This window comes from Xenopus laevis, chromosome 5L (assembly GCF_017654675.1).
Source record: "Xenopus laevis strain J_2021 chromosome 5L, Xenopus_laevis_v10.1, whole genome shotgun sequence".
NCBI lineage: Eukaryota > Metazoa > Chordata > Amphibia > Anura > Pipidae > Xenopus > Xenopus laevis.
In genome coordinates, this window is record NC_054379.1 from 96,082,741 (window position 1) to 96,106,249 (window position 23,509).

Below are 23,509 nucleotides of genomic sequence, written 5' to 3' on the forward strand. Positions count from 1 at the left end.
TCTCCAGCTTTATTTGCATCAGATTGGCTGAATCCTGCCAGCCAACTGTATTAAAGATATGCATATGAAGTAGAACAGAGGGGCATGCGCAATAGCACTTCATTCCTCAATTACCTTGTTTGGCTTTTTGAATGTCAACAAACTAAAAAGAATAATAAAGATCCATCTGTATTCAAACTTTGTATGCTATTTGTTAATTTAAAAGAAAACCACCAATAATAATTTATTAAGACAATTATTTATTTTAAAAAATAAAGTTATTTATTCATCTCAGTTCAGTTCACTGAGGTTTTCTCTGTTCTACTCCATGCTCATCATTCTCCATGCTCATCAAGCAGGGGCGATCCTGGCCCCTCCACCGCCTGAGGCAGCAGCAGTTGCTGCTGCCCCCCCTCCCCCAGAAATTTGCTCCTAAAGTACCAGGAGCAGCATTTTTGCTGCCCCCCGGTACCTAGTGGAGCGCTGCCACCTTAAGCGACAGCCTCAACTCGCCTCATTGGCGAAGCACCCCTGTCATCAAGCAAGTGTCTTCGGTTGGTTCAGTATTCACAGGTTACTCTTCTCTGCACATTAGAAAAAAGTAATACGGTAGTCAATACATGGTTGTGCTAAACTAGTCTTAATGGTTTGTATTGCATTGAAAAGTGCATTGGACTAGGTCTATATGCTCTGAATAATTATCCCTATTATATAATCCCACGATAAAAAAATCCTCACATTTTTCCATTTGCTATGTGAACTGGCACCCACTCCCATACAATTAGCATAAAAAGTGAAATGTTGCATTTGTATTATTTGGTGAATAAAATAACTTAAATGTAAATTAAAAAAGTAATAAACAATTTGTCTATAGAGATTAGCAAACTCACCATTCAGGTTTTGAAGGTTGCTTAACATATGCTGCTAGTGCTGAGGAATATTTCTGTAGCATATTAGCATACGACAATAAGAAATAGAAAAATAGGTCCTCTTTCAATGCAGATTCACTTTTCTTGACAACATCTTCACTGTGTGTTAGAAAAAAAGTATTAAGTTGTAATGGTGATATTTTCATTACATTTATGAGTTGAAGAGTTTTTAGGACTCTAGAGTTTAGCAAACTCACGTCTCAGGTTCTGAAGGCTGTTGTGGGACGGGAATGCTTTCCTTCACTATTTGCAAAGTGAGTTCACCATCCTCATTAGGTGGTTCAATCCGTACAATTTGTACATCACTGTGGATTAGAAAATAGTTAAATTATTCACATTTATATAACCTAATGTGTAGAACACATACATTCTGCTCTAAAATATGCATTTGCAACAGATAATATATATTGCAGGTTTTAAACATTGAGCAGTGTATTACACTGCTACCCAATAACATTTATGTTGTTTTATAATTCAAAATACTGAAATATGAATTTAAAAATATCAGGCTTTGGGCTGTAGAGTTTAGCAAACTCACCTCTCTGGTTCCCTGGGTTCTGAAGTCTGCAGTTGGATAGTAGACGTTTCCATCTCAGACTGCAGTGATGTCACATCTTCCTCCTTACTACCTTCTATCGGTTCATACCGCACCAAACTATAAATATAACAATTGTTACACTTCTGACATTGATCTAATCTCACTAATAGTTTTTTTATACATTAAGAAATTATGCTACACTAGTTTACAGGTTTTAAACATTAGACAAGGTTATGCAAACTCATCTCCTATGTTTGTCTTTCTTGGCAAAACAGGAAATTACTCCATAAGTGATATCTTTAAATAAAAGATGCATTTGCAACAGATAATATATATAAAAAAATGAATTACTATATAACAAAGTGAGCAGTGTAGAACACTGCCACCCAATAACATTTAGATTGTTTTATAATTCAAAATACTGAACTATGAATTTAAAAATCGTATCAGGCTTTGAGCTGTAGAGTTTAGGAAACTCACCTCTCTGGTTCCCTGGGTTCTGAAGTCTGCAGTTGGATAGTAGAAGTTTCCATCTCAGACTGCATTGATGTAGCATCTTTCTCCTCACTATCTTCTATCGGTTCATACCGCACCAAACTATAAATATAACAATATTTACACTTCTGACATCTATCTAATCTCACTAATAGTTTTTTAAAACAATAAGAAAGGATGCTACACTAGTTTGTAGGTTTTAAACATTAGACAAGGCTGTGAAAACTCATCTCCAATGTTTGTCTTTTATTGGCAAACATTGGAATTATCTAATTTAAAGATAGTGATATCTTTAAATTAGATAATTCAGTAGATTATAATCTCTAATTTCAATATTGTCATTGCTTTATCATTTCCATAAACAACAAACATTTGTATTTATTAATACATACATCTGTTCAGCTGTGTGCTACTCTGCTGCAAATCATTTTAGGGTCAGTCCACATGAGCAGATTCGGGGAGATGAGTTGCCCCAGTGACAAATCACCTCTTCTTTGGGACGACAATCTCCCCGAACTGCCTTCCTTGGAAAATGAAGTGCTTTGTGCAGTGGCACCCCCTCAGGGCCCCCAGCAGTCCGTGCGCCACAACAAATGCGGCCAAATGCGGCCGTACGGAGGGGGCGGGGCCCGGCTGCGTGTCAGGCACCAGGGCCCGCCCCCTCTAGGATCGCTTCTGGCTGCGTGTGCATTACAGGAGGCGATTTTAATTTTAGCCGGGGGAAGGCAGTTTGGGGAGATTGTCGCCCCTTAGAAGTGACGATTTGTTGCTGGGGCGACTAATCTCCCCAAATCGCCTGATCCTTACAAGTGAGATCTGTGTTAGTAAAAATGTTGTTGGTGTATTAAGTTAGGGTTCTGTTTTACTTACACTTTGAGTGTTGGTAATTTGTTTGAAGCGCCAACAACTGTTGTGTCAATCCTTCTGCATCATCATCATCATCATTCATAATCTCTTCAAACATTGCATAACGTTGTACCCTGTAAAGACAAAAAATGTAAGGTCATTGAAACTCCTTCAAACACCTAAATAACAATTAAAGTACAACTATAACTGTATTCTAAATGTGCATTTACATACTCATTGTTACTGTTTGCTATAATAAAAAAATGCAAAACAATACACATTCTAGTATATCTATTACCAGAAATTATTTTCCCCTCATTATAACCTGATTATTTGACTCATCTCATAATCAAATTGTAGATTGCTACATTCTCACTATAAAAAAAATAACAATGATTAACAAATAACTTATGCATCGCAAACTTACTTTTTACGTTTCTGATTCTTAGGCGTTTTATGTGATGTCAATATAGACTCCATATAGCTGAACACATCGAATGTGTCACTTCCAGGTTCTGGAAGGCTTATGTCTATAGGCGCTTCACTGTTTTCTGTAATTTCAGTAAGCTTTCCCCTATACAAAGAAGAATATGTAAAGATCATGAAAACATACTTTGTCTTTTGTTTTGTGGAATATATATCACATCTGTTGAAAAGTCCATTGGCAGATCATAAAAATATACTACCTAAAGTGAGTGAGTAGCTAATATTCTCTAGGGTGTATAATAATATTTTATTTCGAGAATTGTATAATATAACGATAAAGCATTATTGGGTCTTAAAATATAACATTCATTTTAGGAATTGGTGGCTCCCTTCAAACTACCCCAACCATTGCACCAAGTTGTTGGTTGTCTGAGAACTATTGACTCACGGAGGTTTATATTAGGCACTTTTGCTATTGAGAGCCACTAGTTTGGTTGGTTTGGTGTTCTAAACATAAACCTTTGAATATAAGTACAAACCTATCAGGGCTTTCAGCTGCTGCTGCTGGTAGGCTCTCTGCTTTATTAACTGGTTTCTTCTTTTTTCATCTTTATTTTTTTACGCACAGACCTGAAGAAAACAAAATATGGTACACTGAATTGTACTGCATGTGTATATTAGCAGCTGGAAACTCAATATCTCCTGCTGATTAATATGAATAAGTGAGTGGGTGCTGATAAACCAATGTCTGGGTATATTTAAGCAAGCATGCTAATAGAATTGTTCATTATAGTTAGTTGCTTGGAGCCTAGGAGTTATCGTTGTAAGGAAATCCTTTAAATCTAAATGTTAAAATAGGCAAATCATCTCCTTAAGAAAAATACATTTTGTTGAAGCCTACAGATCTTTCTGGGGCTTTAGCTATTTCTGATGTATTAAATATCAACCACACAAGTTTTTGAACGCATCATTCAAATGCCAGAGTTTTAGCAAAAAAAACAATTCATTAGTAGAAAAAAAATCTGAATTTGAAGTTGATAAATCACCCCATAAGCATTTTAATATTATTTTACTATGGCTTGCTATCCTTACTATAATATGGATACGTTATTAATAGACTGCCCAAGATTTAACAATATGGCAGCTCCTAGTCAAATGATTTGCCAAAATGTAAAGTTGATTAGTTTTCTCTGACCAGAGTAATCCATGGCAACATGTTTTTTACTAAACAACAGAAAGAAAAATTAAGTGAATTTGTTAACTATATCCAAATAAAGTGCATGTGCATAGATGTAAATTTAAAAAAAGTTGCCATTTTCTTTATACATTTTAACCTAATTAAAAAATGAATCAAATGCAACTGCTTAAGGAAAGGATTATAGAGAACTAAGGGTTACCAACCTAACAGGGCTTTCATCTGTGGCTGTTATTTGCTGAGGCTGAATGGTCATTAGTGGCTTCTCCCCGTCAGCGACTGTTTTCTTCTTTTTCTTTTTCTTAGGTTTTTTAAACACAGGCCTAAAAATCAACAAATGAAAATTAAGGATGTTTGAATAAATAAAGGCAAACTAAATGCTAAAATATAGGAATATAGTCAATAGATGCCTACAAACCTTTTAGCTTCTATTAATTTTTGCTTGGATGGAGATATTTCTGGCGGGTTCTCCACGTCAGTAACTGGTTTCTTCTTTGTTATCTTCGCCTTAATTTTTTTATACAGACGCCTGAAAAAACTAAAGAAAAGGAAATTCTACTGAATCTTATTGCATGTGTATATTATGGGTCAAAACTTCATAATTCAAATTCAAAAAGACCAACTGAAATTAAGATGTTATTTGAATTGTTTTTTTGTAGGAATATGTCAGTTTTCGATCGAATCATATGAATTGAAGTAATAGCGCATTCGATCGAATTCGAATTGAAGTTTTTACCAAAAAAAAAAACTTGGATTTTTCAAAGTCCACCAAATGACTCCAAATAGGTTCTAGGAGGTCCCCCATAGGCTAAAATAGCAATTTGGCAGGTTTTAGATGGCAAATGGTTGAAGTCTAATTTTTGAAGAGACAGTACATGATAAATTTCGATATTCGAATTTTCTAAAAAATTTTCAAATTCAAATGAAATTTGGACTATTCCCTAGTCAAAGTATCCAAAAATTGAAATTCGAATTTTTTAATTCAAAAATTCACCTCGACCTTTGATAAATCTGCCCCTATGTGTTGCGGATTAAAACTAGGATTAAATGGTTGTGCTGAAATGAGCAGTATGTAGGCTCCTAGGCATCAGAAAGAGACAATATATGAAAATAAATAATTAGTTAGTTGAGGATTACAAACCTATCAGAGCTTTCAAGTATTGGAGAATCTTTCTCTGGCTGTGCTGTCTCTATTGGGTTTTCAACATCATTAACTGGTTTCTTCTTCTTTATAATTTTTGCATACACTAACCTGCAGAAACAAAAGATATGTTATATAAAGTTTGTTTTGGTGCCTGTTTTCAATAAAATATATTATTAAAATATAAGTAAAGTGGCTTACCATGCAATAGCTCCAAGCACAGGAATTACCAGAATACACCCTGTAACAATTACTGGAATATCATATTGCTTATCATTCTCAGTTTCATTCCTAGCACTTGTCCACTGAATTGTAGGCTGAATTGTAAATGTCTCCACAGTTTTTTCTGATTCAGGATAATCTATGTATGCGTCTTCATCATCTACATTTGCGTCTTCATCTAAATATGCGTTTATATCATCTGCTTCATATTCTTGTGTATCTTCTGCAATACAATTATAATCTTAGTAAAACTGTACTTAATCATTATACTGTAAGGGACCCATTTACTTAGCTCGAGTGAAGGAATAGAGGAAAAATAGTTCGAATTTCGAATGGTCGAATATGGCTATTTCGACCATCGAATGGGCTACTTCGACCTTCGACTACGACTTCGAAACGAACGATTCGAACTAAAAATCGTTCGACTATTCGACCATTCGATAGTCGAAGTACTGCCTCTTTAAAAAATTCTTCGACCCCCTAGTTCGCCACCTAAAACCTACTGAGGCCAATGTTAGCCTATGGGGAAGGTCCCCATAGGCTTCCTAACAATTTTCTGATCGAAGGAATATCCTTCGATCGATAGATTAAAATCCTTCGATCGTAGGAATAGCGGTAAATCCTTCGACTTCGATATTCGAAGTCGAAGGATTTTACTTCGACAGTCGAATATCGAGGGTTAGTTAATTCGACCCTAGGTAAATGTGCCCCTAAGTGTGATAAAAATCACTTAAGTAGTAAATAAGCTCAATAACATTGTTTTTCCACCAATATGGATTCATGCCACTTAGTTACCATCAAGTACAAGGTACTGTTTTATTTTTACAGCGAAAAATAAAATCATATCTAAAAATTCAAATTTTTGGCTTAAAGTGGACTAAACATGGTTTTCCCAAAATTTGGAGCTTTTGGGGTAAAGGCTTTCCAGATAAGTCTAACTTTAAATTTAGATGGCTTTCACTGATATAAAAAGTCTGCACTTTTCTATAAGATGTGCTAACTATGATTTAGATTAGTTGACAAAATCAGAACAACTGTAGGTCTTTGAATTCAAATTCTCTATTTACCTGATGTAGTTTTGCAAATCATAATCAGTCCAAATATAATAATCCACATCAAATAGTTTCTAAGATTCATTCTTGAGTTCTGCAATAGAAAGAGATAGAAAAATAAGATTGTTTGTAAAATACATTTGCAGCTTTTCGTATGCTAACATGGACACTAACATAAAGTGAGAATGTTAGAGAACAGTAACGTTTCTTATGTCTGGAGTTAAGATCTCCTACCTCATAAAATTGAAGTTTAAAAAATCTTGAAGTATAAGAAAGAAATAAGCACTTAAAAAGATAAGCACCTATTCCTTCCTGCTTCGTCATGTAAATATGATGTCATAACAATCACACAAAACACCTGTTGTTTTGTGGTTAGATGCCTGTGATGTCACAATGACCCTATTGTTGTCATGGTTACATGACAATTACTTAATTCAAGCTTGGCCTAATTGCATCACTAATATTAAAACATTTATCCCTCAACACTTAGGGGGTTATTTACTAAAATCTGAATGTATCTCATATTTTATTTACCAAATTCGCATGCTTGATTTGGCTTTATTAAAAAATAACCCAAATTAATAGGATCATGAAAAATTCAATAAAATCGAGCAAGAACTTGAATCACTTGAAGTTTTTGGGCTTTTTTTTCTGAATCTATCGATTTTTTTCAAGTTTTTCTCATAAACAACGTAAAAGTTGGATTTTTGGGCTAAATTCTCCAAGGACCTCTATGACATAAATTTGGGATAGGTGCCTCTCCCATTGACTTATACAGGACCTTGACAGGTCTGGGATGGCGGATTTCTGGATTCAGGCTTTTTGCAGCATCGGGCTATAATAAATCTCGAAACATTTGAGTTTTTCTTTTTTCCTCGAAAAATTCGAGTTTTTCCCCAAAAAGCCCAATCAAAAAAATTTGAGGTTTAATAAATAACCCTCGATATGATATCAATTAGAAAGAAAAAACTTTTCATATACTAACATGAACACTAACATAAAGATACAGGGATGAAATAAGTAAATAGTTATAACTATTTAATAATTAAATAAAATATAAGAACAAAATCTATGCAATCTCCCTATATTGTAGACTTGTTTAATAGCAAAAGCAACAAAATGTATATTATTACTTTTAAATTACAAGTTACATAATATGTGAGCAAAATATAGGCTCTTTCCATACACAGTGGAACACTTTCCTTTACTCTTAATTAACAAGTACTGCTTGGCTGAATCATTCAGTTAAATAAAATAATCTTAATACTGTATTTAATATTTTTCTTTAAAAAACATAACTTGTCTAGAGTTAAGATCTCCTACCTTATAAAATTGAAGTTTAGAAAATCTCTTGAAATATAAGAAAGAAATATGCACTTAAAAAGATAAGTGTCTATTCCTTCTTGCTTCGTCTGATGTAAACATTAGACTGAGCACAAGTATTGTAGGTAAAGTGAGATCAAACCTTGTGTTTGATGTCACAATGATGTTACAATGATGTCACAATGACGTTACAATGATGTCACAATGATGTTACAATGATGTCACAATGATGTAACAATGATGTCACAATGATGTAACAATGATGTCACAATGATCACAGGAAACACCTGTTGTTAACAAGCTGCCGATGATGTCATCATGACCCCATTGTTGGCATGGTTCCAAGGCAATTACTTAATACAAAATGTGTCTAGTGTCATCACTACCAATATAATACATTTATAATGTTTACATACATTAAAAATGATTTTGTATTGAAGTTGCTTTATACATAACTTGGCTTGTGATTTATATTGCCAACAGAACTATTTTGTGAATTATTACTATATTTATTTTGAGCATATATCTTATATGAGATATATTCATAAATTGGATGCAATGTCATAACATTAAGGGGCATATTTATCAAGGGTCGAATTTCTAATTGAAAAAACATCGAAATTCGAATTCAAAAAGACCAACCGAAATTAAGTTGAAGTTTAATAGGTCTGCATTTGGCTGAATTCCGAATCGTATGAATCAAATTAATAGCACATTCAATCGAATTCGATTCAGAGTTTTTCCCAAAAAAACCTTTGATTTTTCAAAGTCCACCAATTGACTCCAAATAGGTTCTAGGAGGTCCCCATAGGCTAAAACAGCAATTCAGCAGGTTTTAGATGGGGAATAGTCGCATTCAAATTTTTAAAGACACAGTACATGATAAATTTCGAAATTCGAACTTTTGAATTTGTTGCAATTTCAAATCAAATTCAGAATACTCCATAGTCAAAGTACACAAAAAATAACTTGAAATTCGATTTTTTTTTTTCCCATGAAAATTCACCTCGACCTTTGATAAATCTGCCCCTAAATATTGAGTTTTACATAGAAAATAAATTACTTAAATGACGGGCACATAAAAAAGTATTTCATTAGGGTCGCAGCACTAGTTGACCCCTACTTTTTTCAAATCTTTTTTATAGTTCAGAGGAGAAGTTGCTGTAAAACATTTGTAGGGAGTTAGCAGTAGCAGATATAGGGAAAAAATTTTGGTTTCTTTCTTCATAAATCCTAAGATTAGGGAAAAAATTTTGGTTTCTTTCTTCATAAATCCTAAGATCTATTTTCTTCTCTCAAATGATTTTTTTCTGTTCTATTTTTTCACTTTATCATTTGGCCTTTTATTTACAGCAGAGAAAATTATATTGTGTGAGTTTTGATGGTACATGTATAAGTAAATGATTGTGAGCCTTTCTTATGCTATCGTGTGTTATTATTCCTTCAGTAACATGTCTGCTATTATAGTTGCTCGTGTACTTGGGAAATGGGACAAACCTCCAGCAATGGTAACAAGAGAGAGATTGTTTTTATGTTGTTTTTGGGTTTGTAGGAATAAAAGAATATTGATACCTCCCTAGGAAGGAATTTTATTGGTGCACAAAATACATAAACCGATTTTAATTTTGCAATATTATTCATACCAACACCACAAAAACACTGACCAAAAATGGGGCACTGCATAATAAATGACTTACAGTGTAACACGAAAACGATGCAAAATCCATTCAAGTTGTTAAATAAATAATTCTTAACAACCATATTGATATATATTATGGAAATTTACTTAAAATGCTACTAGTTGTACACAGTATTTTACACTGATTACTCAAGCACTGTATTTCCCTGCCACATACAGCTTGTATTCAGTGCCTGGGACACAGGAGTTAAATGGTTTGAGCAAGGCCCCAAGCAACTGATAAAGGAGTAGCACTAAGAATCAAATATATTCCCCAGCACATCGTTGTACTGTATAACTACTATGATAGACTGTGAATGTTATTATACATTGCTAAGGAATACCATTGTATGAGAAAACACTGGGAAAGTCCAGCAGTGAAAGTTTAAAATAAATTTACTATGTCAGGCCCAAAGTAAATAGACACTGATTTTGTCACTAAAGTCAGTTCAATGAAGCACAAAGTACTAATTAACAGGATGTTCTTGGCTGGCACAGCACAGAAACGTGTTCAAAGAAGATACTTTTGCAGGAAGATATTTTAAAAATGATCCATTTCAATGGTCATGTTTCTTTATTTTTCAAAGCCGTAACAGAGGTAAAATACCCCTTCAGACAGAAACACAGACCTATGAGAATGTAGTACAGGTATTGGACGCGTTATCCAGAATGCTCGGGACCAGGGGGTTTCTGGATAATGGATCTGCAATTTGGGTCTTCATGCCTTAAGTCTACTAGAAATTCATTTAAACATTAAATAAACTCAATAGGCTGGTTTTTCTTCCAATAAGGATTAATGATATCTTAGTTGGGATCAAGTACAAGCTACTGTTTTATTATTACAGAGAAAAAGGAAATCATTTTTAAAAATTTGGATTATTTGGATAAAATGGAGTCTATGGGAGAAAGCCATTCCGTAATTCGGAGCTTTCTTTATATCGGGTTTCCGGATAAGGGATCCTATACCTGCATAGCTTCAGTGATCAATCCCCCAGTCTTTAGTTGGCTGGAACATTAGGACAACTGGCAGTTCATCTAGTATAAGTGATTTGGAACACAACCTTTTCCAGATTTAAGCAAGGCATTTTACCTCTAGCTGAAAATGCTGTCTGGTTGATAGGGTCACTGTCCCCAGCAACCAAATATTAGGTTGATTGTTATGCTTTGTTGCTCATACTTGTATTCAGGCCCTCAGTTATAACTTTATAAGTTACATTGTAACTTCCCAGCTGGTGTCTGGGTGTTAGGGAAACTGAGGCCTAACAACTAGAAAGCTGCATAACAAAATATGTAAATAATTTAAACATAAAAAACATGAAGTACAGATTGTGCAAAGGGGAGTTGCCCCTGTCAACATTTGTGGCCAATATGGCCAAAAGAACGTAACTGTGTGCCGCAATGGCAAATGCAAATTTTCAGCCAGGATTGCAGCATTTCTGCTGCTCAATGTCAAAATGTTTATGTCTAGGGAAGACTGCACCATTAATATAACTGACAGAGCAGATGTGTACAGGTAGCAAGAACATTAAGGGGTACGTTTACTAAAGTTCGGTAAATTTGACTTTAAGTTTCCGCATGTTATCGCTGAGAATATTTTTACGCCAGAATATTCGCAGCGACTAAGTTTACTAAACAGCGATGCGCTCAGAAGTCATTGCGATCACTTGCGGTAACTACGTTAACAAACCAGCTTACGTTAGCGGTAATTGTAGCGAGTTGTGAATTTCCTTAGAAAAATTACGTTTTTGCGAATATTTATGCTATAAAATAGTCTTGTTTTATGGCGGTTATTATGGCAATTTTTACTGTGACATTTATGGCCAGAAATGCATCTTCAAAACTCTAAAACTTTATTGACTGATGATTATACCATCCAACGACATTACCAGAGTGACACCAATCAAACATGTATGCATATAAACCCTTCTGCCAATAGAATCATAGGAACAAGAAATCATACCAGTCAAACTCTTTGCTTCATACAAATGGACAGTTTAATGTAGCCAATCACAATGAAGCCAAAAAAGCGAAGAAGTTGACGAATCCTTGGACTGTGATACCGCTGCCAATAATACGACTGTCAGCAAAGAATGATGGGTAAAAAAAACAGTATTATGGGATATTTCCTGCCCCTTGAGAATTTTCTGGTGAAAAAAATACTTTTACGCCACTACATAGGTGGTGGTAAAAGTTTGCGAATATTCTGGCGTTAATTTTGTCTTTAGCACATTTCGATGTTTAGTAAACCGGCCGTTAATGTGTACGTAGCGTTATTTTCAGCAAACTGGCGAACAATTATTCTTGCGCAAGTAAATTCGCAAATTTGTATTTACCGCAGGTTAGTAAACTGGCGATAACATATTTGGCGAAAATTCTGTCTATATATTGTGCGAATATTTTTAACGCACTTTAGTAAACGGACCCCTAAGAACCATAATTGCTATAAAGGTTTATCTACTAAACAGTGAACTTTTTCTAAACTGTTTTTAGTGAGCAAGGGTACCCACTGAACATTTTCCAAGGGGGGCAAAGTCATCAGCCAAAAGCAGCAGGTTTTTTCTAGACTAATCCTATATACACACTAAAGGGGTGGTTCCCTTTTTTTTTATATAGTTTTTTAAATATTTGCTGCCTTCTGCCTCTTTCCAGCTTTCAAATGGGGTCACTGACCCCATCTAAAAAGCAAATGATCTGTAAGGCACAAATGCATTGTTATTGCTACTTTTTATAACTTGCCTTTCTATTCAGGCCTCTCTTATTCATATTTCAGTTTCTAATTCAAATGAGTGCATGGTTGCTAGGGAAATTTGGACCATAGCAACCAGACTGCTGAAATTGCAAACTGGAGAACTACTGAAAAAAGCTAAAAACTCAAAAACCACAAATTAAAACCAATTGCAAATTGTCTCAGAATATCACTCTCTACATCATACTAACAGTTAATTTAAAGGTGAACAACCCCTTTAAGGTAATGCTAGGTCTGTAGGTAATAAGCCCAGAAAGTCACTCATAGCTTCTATAAATCTGTAACTAGTGGGTTGGATAAATTTAAAGATACCGTACATAGTTTTAAGCCTTTAGGAAGCAATGTAAATAATAGTGTCTCACCCAGAGCACGGGACCGGTTTATGGACGTTTAAGAAGCACACAGACAGGTAACAGTACAGGTATGGGATCCATTATCCGGAAACCCATTATCCAGAAAGCCCGGAACTACAGAAAGGCCTTCTGCCATAGACTTCATTTTATCCAAATAATTAAAAATTTAAAAAATGATTCCCATTTTCTTTGTAATAATAAAAGAATACCTTGTACTTGATCCAAACTAGGGGGTCGAAGTTTTTTCTTAAAGAGACAGTACTATCGGATGGTCAAATAGTCGAACGATTTTTACTTCGAATCGTTCGATTCGAAGGTCGAAGAAAAAGTTAGTGGAGGGGGTAATACTCGATTGGCAGCTCTCATTCCTTGCAAGAGTCATAAGTCATAAGACTGGAATGAATTTGGAAGCTGCAATTATGACTGCTGGGATTGTATGGGGCTACAACTTTCAACTGCACTCTGTACCCTGCAGTGTTTGGAGACTGCAACTACGCCATTGTGATTGTGTTGCACTACAAAGCATGAAGTCTACTCCTGCTCTCCCCTGCGGCTGAACGCATGAAGCTGTAATGCAGGGGAGCGCAGTATTGTTTGTAGGGTAGGCACTCAATGAGCAGTCCTCCAGGCAGTAGTAGTAAAAACAGGTCTTTATTGAAGTACAAGTGCAGCCTTACACATTCCGTGTTCTCACAACACGAGGCTCAGCCTATGCAACAGACACGCAGATATACACAGACAAGCCTCCAAACTGAAGCAGCCATTTCCTAACACACACACATTGCCACTTTTTTGCCATATTAGAACCAGCCTTCAAGTCAGATAGTGAGCAGTCACACAGAGGCGGGGTGATGACATAACTAGGCAGTGTGTGTGTGGGCGGATCCATAAAAAATGTTGCAATAACTAGGCAGTGAACACGGTGGAGTGGGAGGGGGAATTGAGCAGAGTAGGTGGAGGAATGGGCAGGGAATAGCCGGGCCTAACCATATAAAGGGTTCTTTTCACATTGTCAATGAATTTTTAATCCCGACTCCACTTGTGATTTACCAGCTGGGCCAGTCAAATACCGGCTAGGTGGCAATCCCACTCTTACACAGCATCATATGAGCAGGCTGAGGCTCAGAAAATAAATGTTTCATTCTCTAGCCTGACATGGATGCTTGCTGCATTTTTAGCAGAGAGGTGAGGATCCATCATTAACTAAGGTCTTAAAGGAACAGTAACACCAAAAAATGAAAGTATTTTAAAGTAAAGAAACTATCATGTACTGTTGCCCTGCACTGGTAAAACTGATTTGGTTGCTTTAGAAACACTACTATAGTTCATATAAACAAGTTCTGTGGAGCAATGACAGAAAATGAAAAAAGGCTGTATGGCACAGGTTAGATAGTGGATAACAGATAAGCTCTGTAGAACATCATGGTTGTATCTGCTATCTGCTGTGTAACCTGAGCCTTTTCTCCTTTGAATGGCTTGAAACATAATTATGAGGACTTGGGGCTTGTTTTTGTCCTGTTTGAGTTGAAGATTCCTGGGGAAGTGCAGAATTAGTGTGCCCCTTGCTCACCCTGGTGGATGCATATTAAGGTAAGAGAAGTGAAGGAGGTCCTGATGTGCCTGAAGAAAGTAGCTCTCGGAAGGATGACTAGCGCCACACTCGAGAGTAGCACCTGGCAGGGCTACAGGGTTACCAGTTCTAATTTTCAAAAACAGTCACAAAACCAGCCTAAGGCTAGTCAAAAGCCACTGCAAAAAACACCAAAAACAGCACAATATACGCAGTGAACAAAATATATAAAACATCTATGAAAATATGCCTTCTCAAGCCTACTCATGCCCACTCTTCACTTACTAATATTACTGATTGCTCTACCCTCTGTGCCCATTACATGCAGCGGAAAATATTTTGGACATGCACAATTTTGGCCACACCTCCAGAATACCACACCAGGCACTTCACTTCATACAGTGGTCTCTGATCATTTCATGACAGACACAGTTGCATTCTAAACTGCGCTCTCCAAACTAAGCTGTGCTCCTCATCCTTACCATAAGAAACCACACGAAGAAACACTTTTCTGTACAGCTGTGGGCACATTGGCTGAAGGGCTCGGCTGCTCTCAGCATGAAGCTGATCTGCTATGCATCCCTGATCAATTCAGCCTGCGTGCAAACTCATGCATTGGACATCAGCACGGAGATGCCTCCTCTCGCATATGTGGGCAGAGCTCTGCTTCTGCTCCACTATGTGCGTGTACAAAAAGATGGATCAAATTCAAATCAATTGAGCAGGTACACAGTGCAGATCCGCTTCTCTCAGCCTGCAAAAATATGCAGGCTGGGAGCTGTGGAGCCCTTCAGTTTGTGTGCCCACAGCCTTAGAGCCTTTGGGGTAAGTAGTGGTGGTGCGGTTCAGGAGGGAGGTCTCTCCAGTGGCCTTACTTATACGCCTTTTGTTCTCCTTTAAAGGGGAGCTATCCCAGAAATAAAAATGTAACATAAGCTTCATATGAAATAAATAACGTTTCTCAGACAGATTCAAAGAGTCATTTAATATTCCCCACGGTGCACTTGTGAGAGTTGCATGTATGTAGGTGTGAAGTGTTTTGAAGGCCCCCACCTCTGTTCAGGGATGGGTTCTCCACCTTGACATGAATCGCCTCTTTCAAACCAGCGGTCTTCTTTATCCAAGATTTGGACATTGCTATCTTCAATGGAGTCTTGCCCTGTAGAGTTCACCCTCCTATGCTGAGCCATTTGCTTGGTGAGCAGTTGTTTTGTCTCCCCGATGTATAGATTAGTGCAATCCTCGCTACACTGGACTGCATATACCACATTGCTTTGTTTTTCTTTAGGTATTGGATCCTTTGGGTGTACCAGTGTACCTAGTGTATTGCTAGGTTTGAAAAACACAGGGACTTTGTGTGTGTTGAAAATCCTCCTGAGTTTCTCTGAGACTCCAGCTTTTTTGATGTTTTTTTTTGTTTTTGTATTACTTATATTAGATATACCATGACCTGGATGAACATCTTCATAGTCATAATATGGTTATAAGTTAATGTGCTGTACTGAAAGACATCAAATCAGTCAGCAAAGTCTGCACAAAGTCATTAACTAACTTACTTTTTCCTTAATTATACGTGTTTGATTATGAAGAGCAGAGAGTGTGAATTCCTTTTCTGAATCAGTAATACTTCTATAAGATTTGGGGATGTCACTTACAAGAAAACAGCACAATATAAACCACAAAACTCCAAGAGTACCTACCAGTTAAAATAAAAACAATACATAATCTTTTAATTTTCATTCTTAGCCAAAATCATCCTTTTATGTTCTCACTTGTGAAATAACCATGCACGTCAGCAAGTGCATAACTCAACAGTGCATATTTTAAGCATTGCAGTGTGTTTAATATGAATTATTTGGCCTAGAGGCAAAGTTATATTAACCACTGCATGACAGACCTAAACAATGCAAGGCTTCACAGTTAGTGAATTTCAAGTGAATTGTGGGCATGTCTCAGTGAGGCTTGGCAGATAGGGAATGTGGCCTAAATTGTCTCCATCTCAATTTTTTTAAATGTTCGGAGCTACTGTATATTGTACTATAACTAAGAAGAAAAATACATATAGAAACAGGTATTATTTTGTATATGTACCAAATAAGAACAACATTTAAACCCAGTCCACATAATAGCAAATCAAACCTGACAATGGGAGTGATACAACTGTTCTAAGCTGAGCACCTAAAAATGCAAATGGGAAATTTCAAATGACTTTGGTAAGAGTATCATAGGGTCTTATTTATATAAGATGCAAAAATGAAATTGCCTTTCATCATTTTGATCTTAACATAAACACTTTCACAATATTGCAATTAATGTAATTTAAAGCTTTCTTGTTCTCCTCTTTTTCAATTTCTCCACTCAACTGCCAGTCTATTTGTGCTTTCAAAAATATTTTCTTTAATATTCGATTGCTTATTTATTTTTGGCTACACACTATGCTTCATTGAATAGTTCAATACAATCCATTCATCTTTCTGCCACCTATGGTGTGACACATTCATATGTCATATGAATATGTCTATTGATAACACTATGTTTAATTGGGTATCCTCCTTTGGATATCTAAGTAAAAGTAATTATGTCTTCTAGCCTACCATTACCAAGATGTATGGAGAAAATGGTGCCTTGTAAATGATCACCAATAATCATGGATATCTCTATTTTACTGTCGCAATAAAAGACGTGTGCATACAAATATAATGGAGTAGGCTGCAGGTCTGCAGCTTTATGAAATGCCACCATGAAGTTCTGCTTACATAATGCTATAATTTGTCTCCTGCCATGATAAGATACCTCTGAGTTCATTACTTATCCATCTGTAATGTTCTTGAAAAGCATGAAAGCCCAATAGTACTGGCTGCTTTCTTGTTTCTGGGGCCTGACATCCACCGACCTAAACAGCCCCACTATAAAGAACCAACATTGTTTGCAGAGAATCTTATAAAGATATTGTTCTAACAATGGTCTTATATTTCCAGTACCAAATGTGACCAACTTTTCTGGCATGTTATATTCCCGACTGATTACAGTGATATTAATTTAACAGAAAACTCTCAAAACCAATGTGTATAAATGTATCATCCAGTATAGAGATTTGCCCAACGCAAGTTTTGGGTGAATTATTTCACCACTAATACCAATTAATACATTTTGGCACCCTTTAGTAGAGACATATCCCAGCATTTTACTAGTGGGTGACTTTTACAAAAGACATTATACAGGGAAATATCCAATATTAAAACTATGCCTGAAATCAATGCATAATGCTGAGTAAGTTATGGAAAAGAAAATCTCATAAAATATAATGTAAATCTAGAACATAATAGTTCCTGTTAAACTGAGTGCCATAGACACCACACCAGAAGATAGTCTCATAATGTTACATGGGGCTGACAGATCAGTAAACCACAAAACTAATTGGTCAATTTTATTCATATTCCCCTATATATATATAGATATATATAGATTTTCCAAAGGAGAATGAGTGCACACTGGGAGCATTTAAATAGGTTATTATAAAACCATGATTTTATTTAAGTTAATTAAAAACAGGCCGACGTTTCGGTCCACATCTAGGACCTTTTTCAAGTCCTAGATGTGGACCGAAACGTCGGCCTGTTTTTAATTAACTTAAATAAAATCATGGTTTTATAACCTATTTAAATGCTCCCAGTGTGCACTCATTCTCCTTTGGAAAATCTATTGACATTTTTTTGAGTAGCACCTGGGTATTTTGCTTCATTCAGTGGAGTGCGGAAACCACATGTATTTTTTTCTTTTTTTTTTACATATATATATATATATATATATATATATATATATATATATATATATATATATATATATATACACACACACTGCACCAAACAGGACCTTGTATAATAAAAGTGTGTCAAATAAATAAAAAATTTCAGAAAATACATTTTTGTTTATTTGACACTATACAAAGTCCTGTTTGGTGCGGTTCTTTTTTCTGATTATAATACTATTGCTTTGAACCAGCACACAGGCAGTGAATTTTTTGCTGTGTGCACCAGTTCCAAATTGATATATACAGTAAATGCAGCTATTTTGAGTTCTATAAATATCTCTATCAATAGCCAACTATTGGACACATTTGCAACATTCAGAAAATGTATTTCCTTTTTCAAGCGTGCCCTACTGCCCTGAGTCATTACTGTATATGACATTCCTCTCCATCTTTATTTGCATCAGATTGGCTGAATCCTGCCAGCCAACTGTATTAAAGATATGCATATGAAGTAGAACAGAGGGGCATGCGCAATAGCACTTCATTCCTCAATTACCTTGTTTGGCTTTTTGAATGTCAACAAACTAAAAAGAATAATAAAGATCCATCTGTATTCAAACTTTGTATGCTATTTGTTAATTTAAAAGGAAACCACCAATAATAATTTATTAAGACAATTATTTATTTTAAAAAATAAAGTTATTTATTCATCTCAGTTCAGTTCACTGAGGTTTTCTCTGTTCTACTCCATGCTCATCATTCTCCATGCTCATCAAGCAGGGGCGATCCTGGTCCCTCCACCGCCTGAGGCAGCAGCAGTTGCTGCTGCCCCCCCTCCCCCAGAAATTTGCTCCTAAAGTACCAGGAGCAGCATTTTTGCTGCCCCCGGTACCTAGTGGAGCGCTGCCACCTGAAGCGACAGCCTCAACTCGCCTCATTGGCGAAGCACCCCTGTCATCAAGCAAGTGTCTTCGGTTGGTTCAGTATTCACAGGTTACTCTTCTCTGCACATTAGAAAAAAGTAATACGGTAGTCAATACATGGTTGTGCTAAACTAGTCTTAATGGTTTGTATTGCATTGAAAAGTGCATTGGACTAGGTCTATATGCTCTGAATAATTATCCCTATTATATAATCCCACGATAAAAAAATCCTCACATTTTTCCATTTGCAATGTGAACTGGCACCCACTCCCATACAATTAGCATAAAAAGTGAAATGTTGCATTTGTATTATTTGGCGAATAAAATAACTTAAATGTAAATTAAAAAAGTAATAAAACAATTTGTCTATAGAGATTAGCAAACTCACCATTCAGGTTTTGAAGGTTGCTTAACATATGCTGCTAGTGCTGAGGAATATTTCTGTAGCATATTAGCATACGACAATAAGAAATAGAAAAATAGGTCCTCTTTCAATGCAGATTCACTTTTCTTGACAACATCTTCACTGTGTGTTAGAAAAAAAGTATTAAGTTGTAATGGTGATATTTTCATTACATTTATGAGTTGAAGAGTTTTTAGGACTCTAGAGTTTAGCAAACTCACGTCTCAGGTTCTGAAGGCTGTTGTGGGACGGGAATGCTTTCCTTCACTATTTGCAAAGTGAGTTCACCATCCTCATTAGGTGGTTCAATCCGTACAATTTGTACATCACTGTGGATTAGAAAATAGTTAAATTATTCACATTTATATAACCTAATGTGTAGAACACATACATTCTGCTCTAAAATATGCATTTGCAACAGATAATATATATTGCAGGTTTTAAACATTGAGCAGTGTATTACACTGCTACCCAATAACATTTATGTTGTTTTATAATTCAAAATACTGAAATATGAATTTAAAAATATCAGGCTTTGGGCTGTAGAATTTAGCAAACTCACCTCTCTGGTTCCCTGGGTTCTGAAGTCTGCAGTTGGATAGTAGACGTTTCCATCTCAGACTGCAGTGATGTCACATCTTCCTCCTTACTACCTTCTATCGGTTCATACCGCACCAAACTATAAATATAACAATTGTTACACTTCTGACATTGATCTAATCTCACTAATAGTTTTTTTATACATTAAGAAATTATGCTACACTAGTTTACAGGTTTTAAACATTAGATAAGGTTATGCAAACTCATCTCCTATGTTTGTCTTTCTTGGCAAAACAGGAAATGACTCCATAAGTGATATCTTTAAATAAAAGATGCATTTGCAACAGATAATATATATAAAAAAATGAATTACTATATAACAAAGTGAGCAGTGTAGAACACTGCCACCCAATAACATTTAGATTGTTTTATAATTCAAAATACTGAACTATGAATTTAAAAATCGTATCAGGCTTTGAGCTGTAGAGTTTAGGAAACTCACCTCTCTGGTTCCCTGGGTTCTGAAGTCTGCAGTTGGATTGTAGAAGTTTCCATCTCAGACTGCATTGATGTAGCATCTTTCTCCTCACTATCTTCTATCGGTTCATACCGCACCAAACTATAAATATAACAATATTTACACTTCTGACATCTATCTAATCTCACTAATAGTTTTTTAAAACAATAAGAAAGGATGCTACACTAGTTTGTAGGTTTTAAACATTAGACAAGGCTGTGAAAACTCATCTCCAATGTTTGTCTTTTATTGGCAAACATTGGAATTATCTAATTTAAAGATAGTGATATCTTTAAATTAGATAATTCAGTAGATTATAATCTCTAATTTCAATATTGTCATTGCTTTATCATTTCCATAAACAACAAACATTTGTATTTATTAATACATACATCTGTTCAGCTGTGTGCTACTCTGCTGCAAATCATTTTAGGGTCAGTCCACATGAGCAGATTCGGGGAGATGAGTTGCCCCAGTGACAAATCACCTCTTCTTTGGGACGACAATCTCCCCGAACTGCCTTCCTTGGAAAATGAAGTGCTTTGTGCAGTGGCGGAACTACCGGGGGAGCAGGGGGTGTGAGCGGACCAGGGTCCGCACCCCCTCAGGGCCCCCAGCAGTCCGTGCGCCACAACAAATGCGGCCAAATGCGGCCGTACGGAGGGGGCGGGGCCCAGCTGCGTGTCAGGCACCAGGGCCCGCCCCCTCTAGGATCGCTTCTGGCTGCGTGTGCATTACAGGAGGCGATTTTAATTTTAGCCGGGGGAAGGCAGTTTGGGGAGATTGTCGCCCCTTAGAAGTGACGATTTGTTGCTGGGGCGACTAATCTCCCCAAATCGCCTGATCCTTACAAGTGAGATCTGTGTTAGTAAAAATGTTGTTGGTGTATTAAGTTAGGGTTCTGTTTTACTTACACTTTGAGTGTTGGTAATTTGTTTTGAAGCGCCAACAACTGTTGTGTCAATCCTTCTGCATCATCATCATCATCATTCATAATCTCTTCAAACATTGCATAACGTTGTACCCTGTAAAGACAAAAAATGTAAGGTCATTGAAACTCCTTCAAACACCTAAATAACAATTAAAGTACAACTATAACTGTATTCTAAATGTGCATTTACATACTCATTGTTACTGTTTGCTATAATAAAAAAATGCAAAACAATACACATTCTAGTATATCTATTACCAGAAATTATTTTCCCCTCATTATAACCTGATTATTTGACTCATCTCATAATCAAATTGTAGATTGCTACATTCTCACTATAAAAAAAATAACAATGATTAACAAATAACTTATGCATAGCAAACTTACTTTTTACGTTTCTGATTCTTAGGCGTTTTATGTAATGTCAATATAGACTCCATATAGCTGAACACATCGAATGTGTCACTTCCAGGTTCTGGAAGGCTTATGTCTATAGGCGCTTCACTGTTTTCTGTAATTTCAGTAAGCTTTCCCCTATACAAAGAAGAATATGTAAAGATCATGAAAACATACTTTGTCTTTTGTTTTGTGGAATATATATCACATCTGTTGAAAAGTCCATTGGCAGATCATAAAAATATACTACCTAAAGTGAGTGAGTAGCTAATATTCTCTAGGGTGTATAATAATATTTTATTTCGAGAATTGTATAATATAACGATAAAGCATTATTGGGTCTTAAAATATAACATTCATTTTAGGAATTGGTGGCTCCCTTCAAACTACCCCAACCATTGCACCAAGTTGTAGGTGTTGGTTGTCTGAGAACTATTGACTCACGGAGGTTTATATTAGGCACTTTTGCTATTGAGAGCCACTAGTTTGGTTGGTTTGGTGTTCTAAACATAAACCTTTGAATATAAGTACAAACCTATCAGGGCTTTCAGCTGCTGCTGCTGGTAGGCTCTCTGCTTTATTAACTGGTTTCTTCTTTTTCATCTTTATTTTTTTACGCACAGACCTGAAGAAAACAAAATATGGTACACTGAATTGTACTGCATGTGTATATTAGCAGCTGGAAACTCAATATCTCCTGCTGATTAATATGAATAAGTGAGTGGGTGCTGATAAACCAATGTCTGGGTATATTTAAGCAAGCATGCTAATAGAATTGTTCATTATAGTTAGTTGCTTGGAGCCTAGGAGTTATCGTTGTAAGGAAATCCTTTAAATCTAAATGTTAAAATAGGCAAATCATCTCCTTAAGAAAAATACATTTTGTTGAAGCCTACAGATCTTTCTGGGGCTTTAGCTATTTCTGATGTATTAAATATCAACCACACAAGTTTTTGAACGCATCATTCAAATGCCAGAGTTTTAGCAAAAAAAACAATTCATTAGTAGAAAAAAAATCTGAATTTGAAGTTGATAAATCACCCCATAAGCATTTTAATATTATTTTACTATGGCTTGCTATCCTTACTATAATATGGATACGTTATTAATAGACTGCCCAAGATTTAACAATATGGCAGCTCCTAGTCAAATGATTTGCCAAAATGTAAAGTTGATTAGTTTTCTCTGACCAGAGTAATCCATGGCAACATGTTTTTTACTAAACAACAGAAAGAAAAATTAAGTGAATTTGTTAACTATATCCAAATAAAGTGCATGTGCATAGATGTAAATTTAAAAAAAGTTGCCATTTTCTTTATACATTTTAACCTAATTAAAAAATGAATCAAATGCAACTGCTTAAGGAAAGGATTATAGAGAACTAAGGGTTACCAACCTAACAGGGCTTTCATCTGTGGCTGTTATTTGCTGAGGCTGAATGGTCATTAGTGGCTTCTCCCCGTCAGCGACTGTTTTCTTCTTTTTCTTTTCCTTAGGTTTTTTAAACACAGGCCTAAAAATCAACAAATGGAAATTAAGGATGTTTGAATAAATA

General features: G+C 35.8%; 3 protein-coding genes across 3 annotated transcripts; all 3 read right to left on the bottom strand.

Moving 5' to 3' along the window:
* Window positions 1-238: 238 nt before the first annotated feature.
* On the bottom strand, window positions 239-4,429 carry LOC121393922. Its single transcript, XM_041563769.1, has 9 exons — window positions 4,409-4,429; window positions 3,753-3,811; window positions 3,215-3,361; window positions 2,808-2,921; window positions 1,927-2,043; window positions 1,447-1,563; window positions 1,106-1,213; window positions 870-1,007; window positions 239-563 (listed from the first exon to the last, which is right to left on the bottom strand). Coding segments are annotated over exons 1-9 (822 nt in total). The 3' UTR covers window positions 239-562.
* A 146-nt stretch (window positions 4,430-4,575) lies between these two features.
* LOC121393753 lies at window positions 4,576-6,915 on the bottom strand. The gene is made up of 5 exons (XM_041563124.1): window positions 6,839-6,915; window positions 5,751-5,994; window positions 5,550-5,660; window positions 4,827-4,946; window positions 4,576-4,731 (listed from the first exon to the last, which is right to left on the bottom strand). Exons 1-5 carry the CDS (start codon window positions 6,906-6,908, stop codon window positions 4,590-4,592), a joined length of 687 nt encoding a protein of 228 aa, XP_041419058.1. The 5' UTR covers window positions 6,909-6,915; the 3' UTR covers window positions 4,576-4,589.
* Window positions 6,916-18,660: 11,745 nt separating this feature from the next.
* LOC121393752 lies at window positions 18,661-23,509 on the bottom strand. Its single transcript, XM_041563123.1, has 8 exons — window positions 23,351-23,509; window positions 22,490-22,579; window positions 21,946-22,092; window positions 21,542-21,652; window positions 20,613-20,729; window positions 19,792-19,899; window positions 19,556-19,693; window positions 18,661-19,248 (listed from the first exon to the last, which is right to left on the bottom strand). Coding segments are annotated over exons 1-8 (762 nt in total). The 5' UTR covers window positions 23,401-23,509; the 3' UTR covers window positions 18,661-19,247.

Bases quoted from the DNA above. Each gene is read 5' to 3' on its own strand.
- LOC121393922 (XM_041563769.1), bottom strand. From the start codon at position 4,429: ATGTTGCCATGGATTACTCTG. The intron at 1,564-1,926 runs GTGAGTTTCCTA...TTATATTTATAG, and splicing joins GAACCCAGGGAACCAGAGAG to TTTGGTGCGGTATGAACCGA. The intron at 1,008-1,105 runs GTGAGTTTGCTA...TCTAACACACAG, and splicing joins CAGCCTTCAGAACCTGAGAC to TGAAGATGTTGTCAAGAAAA.
- LOC121393753 (XM_041563124.1), bottom strand. From the start codon at position 6,908: ATGAATCTTAGAAACTATTTGATGTGGATTATTATATTTGGACTGATT. The intron at 5,661-5,750 runs GTAAGCCACTTT...TTGTTTCTGCAG, and splicing joins GTGCTTGGAGCTATTGCATG to GTTAGTGTATGCAAAAATTA. The intron at 4,732-4,826 runs GTTTGTAGGCAT...GTTGATTTTTAG, and splicing joins AAATTAATAGAAGCTAAAAG to GCCTGTGTTTAAAAAACCTA.
- LOC121393752 (XM_041563123.1), bottom strand. From the start codon at position 23,400: ATGACCATTCAGCCTCAGCAAATAACAGCCACAGATGAAAGCCCTGTT. The intron at 22,580-23,350 runs GTTGGTAACCCT...TGTTTTCTTCAG, and splicing joins ACAGATGAAAGCCCTGTTAG to GTCTGTGCGTAAAAAAATAA. The intron at 21,653-21,945 runs GTAAGTTTGCTA...TTGTCTTTACAG, and splicing joins AAGAATCAGAAACGTAAAAA to GGTACAACGTTATGCAATGT.